General features: G+C 32.7%; 2 protein-coding genes across 3 annotated transcripts in view; one reads left to right on the forward strand and one right to left on the reverse strand.

Annotated features, from left to right (window-relative positions):
- Nucleotides 1–948, forward strand: part of LOC108750710 (rab5 GDP/GTP exchange factor) — a 3842-nt gene extending 2894 nt beyond the window's left edge. For both annotated transcript variants that reach the window (XM_018490380.1, XM_018490381.1), the window contains one exon: nucleotides 206–948. In XM_018490380.1, the coding sequence (XP_018345882.1) occupies nucleotides 206–634 (429 nt within the window). In that variant the 3' untranslated portion in view covers nucleotides 635–948. The remainder of the gene's footprint in view (nucleotides 1–205) is intronic.
- Nucleotides 949–996: 48 nt separating this feature from the next.
- On the reverse strand, nucleotides 997–3554 carry LOC108750711 (geranylgeranyl transferase type-2 subunit alpha). The gene is made up of 7 exons (XM_018490382.1): nucleotides 3396–3554; nucleotides 3110–3220; nucleotides 2907–3025; nucleotides 2654–2841; nucleotides 2257–2454; nucleotides 1588–2190; nucleotides 997–1465 (listed from the first exon to the last, which is right to left on the reverse strand). The coding sequence occupies exons 1-7, from the start codon at nucleotides 3396–3398 to the stop codon at nucleotides 1023–1025; spliced, it is 1665 nt and encodes a 554-aa protein (XP_018345884.1). The 5' UTR covers nucleotides 3399–3554; the 3' UTR covers nucleotides 997–1022.
- Nucleotides 3555–3821: the final 267 nt, after the last annotated feature.

Below are 3821 nucleotides of genomic sequence, written 5' to 3' on the forward strand. Positions count from 1 at the left end.
CTCTCAATTTATGTCTGAAAAATTAATTATATACTTTCAATTTTATTGAATGTATATTAAGTCAGTAGTTCAACATCTTACTGTGACCGATAAGGCGCTGATTTCAATGTGTTTAGTTTGAAAATTTTCGATCCTGTCATTCGTGGTTTAGATTTTTCTCTTTAAATTACATCTCTCATACGAAGCATTTTAAATTCTCTAACAGATATACCCACATTCTGTCGATAACATGAATGGCGGCGTAATGATGGATTTATCGAGTGATTTAATGAGAACGTCACTAGTAGAAGATTCCGTAACGCCGTCTCCAACATTTGACTTTCCATCTTTCATTGGCGATGATAGTTTGGAAGTTAGCAAAGGCGAGGACGAGACTAGTCTTATCAGCTTAGATACTCAGTCCGATCTTGCATCTGGCGACACCCAACTCTTTAAAAAACATATGACAGACAGCTTATTAGATGAGTGCCCTACACCCGAAGCAAACCTACCACCCGTTTTAAAACCAATTAGCTCGGAAGATTATCATGGCTTTACGATTCAAGGATCAAATATTCCGACAATCCCATGCAGCACAGGTGATTCATCTTTAACTCCAGCCGAATTGAATTCCGGTTACTATCAGAATATGTAGTATAAATTAGAGAAATGTGATCTAAGTATTATTTATGCGGAAAGCATTTAATAAACTTCGATTGCGAAAGAGCGATTCAATTAAGAAAAATTTTCGATGATAATCTTTTATCGCAATTTTATTATTTTGTATTATATAGAGTTTATTATAGATGTATAAAACAGAAAGAATAATGTAGTGATATATGGGAGCCTTTTCTGACGCTAAACTGAAAGATTACATTTTACAATTAAGTTGCTGTGATAAAATCATTCACAATACTAACATATCTGAATTTGATTTAATATTCTTGTGATAAAAAATAGTAAAAACAGCGGATAGATTGCATAAAAAATTACAATTATTAAATATGTTTTAATCTGTTGCCTATTAAGTATATTTTCTGACGTTATTGTAAACATATTTCCACGTGAGAATTTGTGTCTTGAATTTTAGCTATATCAATTTCTTGGCATACTGGATTATTTCGTAAATCTAGTCTTCTTAAATTTTTGTGCCGTTTTATTAAGTTGACTATCTCCTTCGTACTCACTAACTTATTATTTCTCAAAGAGAGAACTTCGAGATTATATAGAGTAGGAAAACGTTTCAATGATGTTAAGCCATTGCTGGACAGTGACAGTTTCGCGCATCGTTGTAATGTGGAAAGCTGATATAAAGAATTCTCTAACTGGTTTGCACCAAGATTCACTTCCTTAAAGAAACTGAAGTAGTGATTATTGTGCAATTTCGTCAAGTCTAATCCTGATAAATCAATCTTTGACTGTATTTCTAAATCGTTTTCTTCTTTCCACATTTCAAGTAGTTTATACTCTATTAAGAGTTTACTTCCTAAAAGAATAGATAATATTGATAGAAGCATGTGTATAATAAGCAAATAAAAATCAAACAATTAATAGTATTACTAAAAAGAGAAAAATTATTAATATTTCATTATAAAAAATATTACTTACGCAAATCTTTGTAATAATTCTTACGAAGACTGTCGATTTTTGATAGCGCCGATAGATTATTTAATATATCATTATAAAATTTGTTGAAATCGATTTTTTTCATCAGTAACGTACTAGTTAGTAAGGCCCACTTGTTATTTGGTTCCATTTCGGAAAGTTGGTTATAGCTCTTTAATTGTTTGTTTAACTGTCTATCGTTGCTATTTTGTTTGTGCAAGCTTGAATTATCTTTGTAAATCCATGCACCTTCTAACTCTGAATACAAAAGTTGATATACCGTGTCTTGCAGTTTTATAGCAACTTCTTTGGCACTATTCAAATCTTCTAAAGATCTTGCAAACTCTGCGATGCGTAGCTTAGCAAATTTTTCATCTGGATGTAATTGCCATTGCGCATCAATAGTTTCGCCATTTACAATTAATGAAAGTAAAATTGATTTAATCAATATATTGTTGTCAATAACAACAATAGCGGTATCTTTCGTAATTTGAGCACGCCATAGTCTACAAGTTGTCATGCACTTATCTAGAAGCCATCTCTGATAGAACCATGCGCTAGTGTCATTGGGGTCGGTAAATGTTGCATTCATGACTAGATCAAGCTCTGGAAAATATATCGTTATTTTATATCAGGATATAAAATACAGAGCACAAATTAAGAACACCTTACCCTCTCTGTATTTATCATCTACAATTGGTATTTCTTCAGACGTAGTGCCAAACATTTTAGTTAATATTCGACTTCTATAGTGCCAAGACGAGTAATTTGAAAAGTTGTTCAATATTTTTGTGGTGGAGAATTCGAACTCTTCCTCGTTAGAGATCCCAGCTTTTTGCACAACAAACTCTCTGTAATCCCAGCAGTGAACTACAGTAAAAAGAAATATATCTTCAAATATGTGTCAATTTGTTGAAAGAGCTCAGATAGCAAGGTGACATTATTTATCATTTTGATGACAAAAAAACATCATTGATGTCATATAACTATTTGCTATCTGGAAGTGATGTTGCTATATAATAAGTAACATTGTAATATACATATAATTATAAATACGACATATACTAACAATTTCTTTCATCTATATTTAGGCATTTTGCACATAGGGACAATTCTTTCTTCCAATCTGGTTCGGACATTTGTTCCATCACCCAACATCTTTGATGCCACACACTATAGGACTTGGGATTATCTCTGAGACACTGTTCGGTCAAGCTCATTTCATTCTCAAGCAGCTGTTTATAATCTTCTTCATTCCTGCAATTTCATCATTAAGTTAATTTCATTTGTCTCATTAATCAGATACCTCGTTAATGTGTTACCATTCGTTATTCTCGAAAAATTCACGACGGATATTCCACAGTGTATAAATGTCCGAGTTGTTCAACAGCATACGCTTGGTGACTGACAACAATTCATCATCCCATTTCTTATCTTTCCTCTGAAATGTAAATGATATAATGATCGTGTATGAAAATTGCAGTAACAAGTGCTACTTCGTATACATGATAAAACAAGTTAAAACCTTTTGGAATACTGTAGCAATGTCAGTCTTATATTGGGCCACTCTGATCGCTCTTTCCCGTTTTTTTATTTCCTCCTGTTCCGCTGTCGTACGCACCTTCACTCGGCCGTGCTAAAAACATTATTTTTCAAACATATATAAATCAAACTGATAAGCTATCTGTCATAATTGCGTATCTGCTTAATAAAGTAGCACAAATTTCTTCAATGCGCAATAAAATAATATCATGACAATATATACATTAATTAATCAAGTAAATGCAATTTTAAAAAAAATTGCTCTTTACCATCTCGAATATTTTTTTTTGCTCGTGAGTCAGCAACAGTCGGCAAATCTGTTAGAATGATGATCACAGAACATATACTTTGACGATTACATCTGGAGTCACCGGATTCTATAGATCAGCGACCAATTGCGACTTCTAAACGTGTAGCTGAAAATCCCGAGTGCAGATGCAATATATGAAAATAGAAAGCTTGGAATAATCAGGAATTTTAATTTGTTAACTCTCCTTGCGATCTCGCAATTTTGAAGCACATCTTAAGAAAGCACCGCGAACGTTTCAATGGACATCCCTTTTAATTTTCATATCTATTAGGGAAAAAGAAAACGCAGAAAAAAGGAAAGAAGGCAGAAAAAGACAGGTACAGAAAGTGCAATTGAAGAAACTCGCGAGATTTGTAATGTAAATGTGACTTTATATATATATATA

The sequence above is a fragment of the Trachymyrmex septentrionalis genome, unplaced genomic scaffold, assembly GCF_001594115.1.
Source record: "Trachymyrmex septentrionalis isolate Tsep2-gDNA-1 unplaced genomic scaffold, Tsep1.0 scaffold37, whole genome shotgun sequence".
Classification (NCBI taxonomy): domain Eukaryota; kingdom Metazoa; phylum Arthropoda; class Insecta; order Hymenoptera; family Formicidae; genus Trachymyrmex; species Trachymyrmex septentrionalis.

What these genes read in the sequence shown, in the direction of transcription:
- LOC108750711 (XM_018490382.1), bottom strand. An exon ending in TTTTTCGAGAATAACGAATG is followed by an intron (nt 2,842 to 2,906) that starts GTAACACATTAA and finishes ATGAAATTGCAG; the next exon opens with GAATGAAGAAGATTATAAAC. An exon ending in AAATATAGATGAAAGAAATT is followed by an intron (nt 2,455 to 2,653) that starts GTTAGTATATGT and finishes TTTTTACTGTAG; the next exon opens with TTCACTGCTGGGATTACAGA.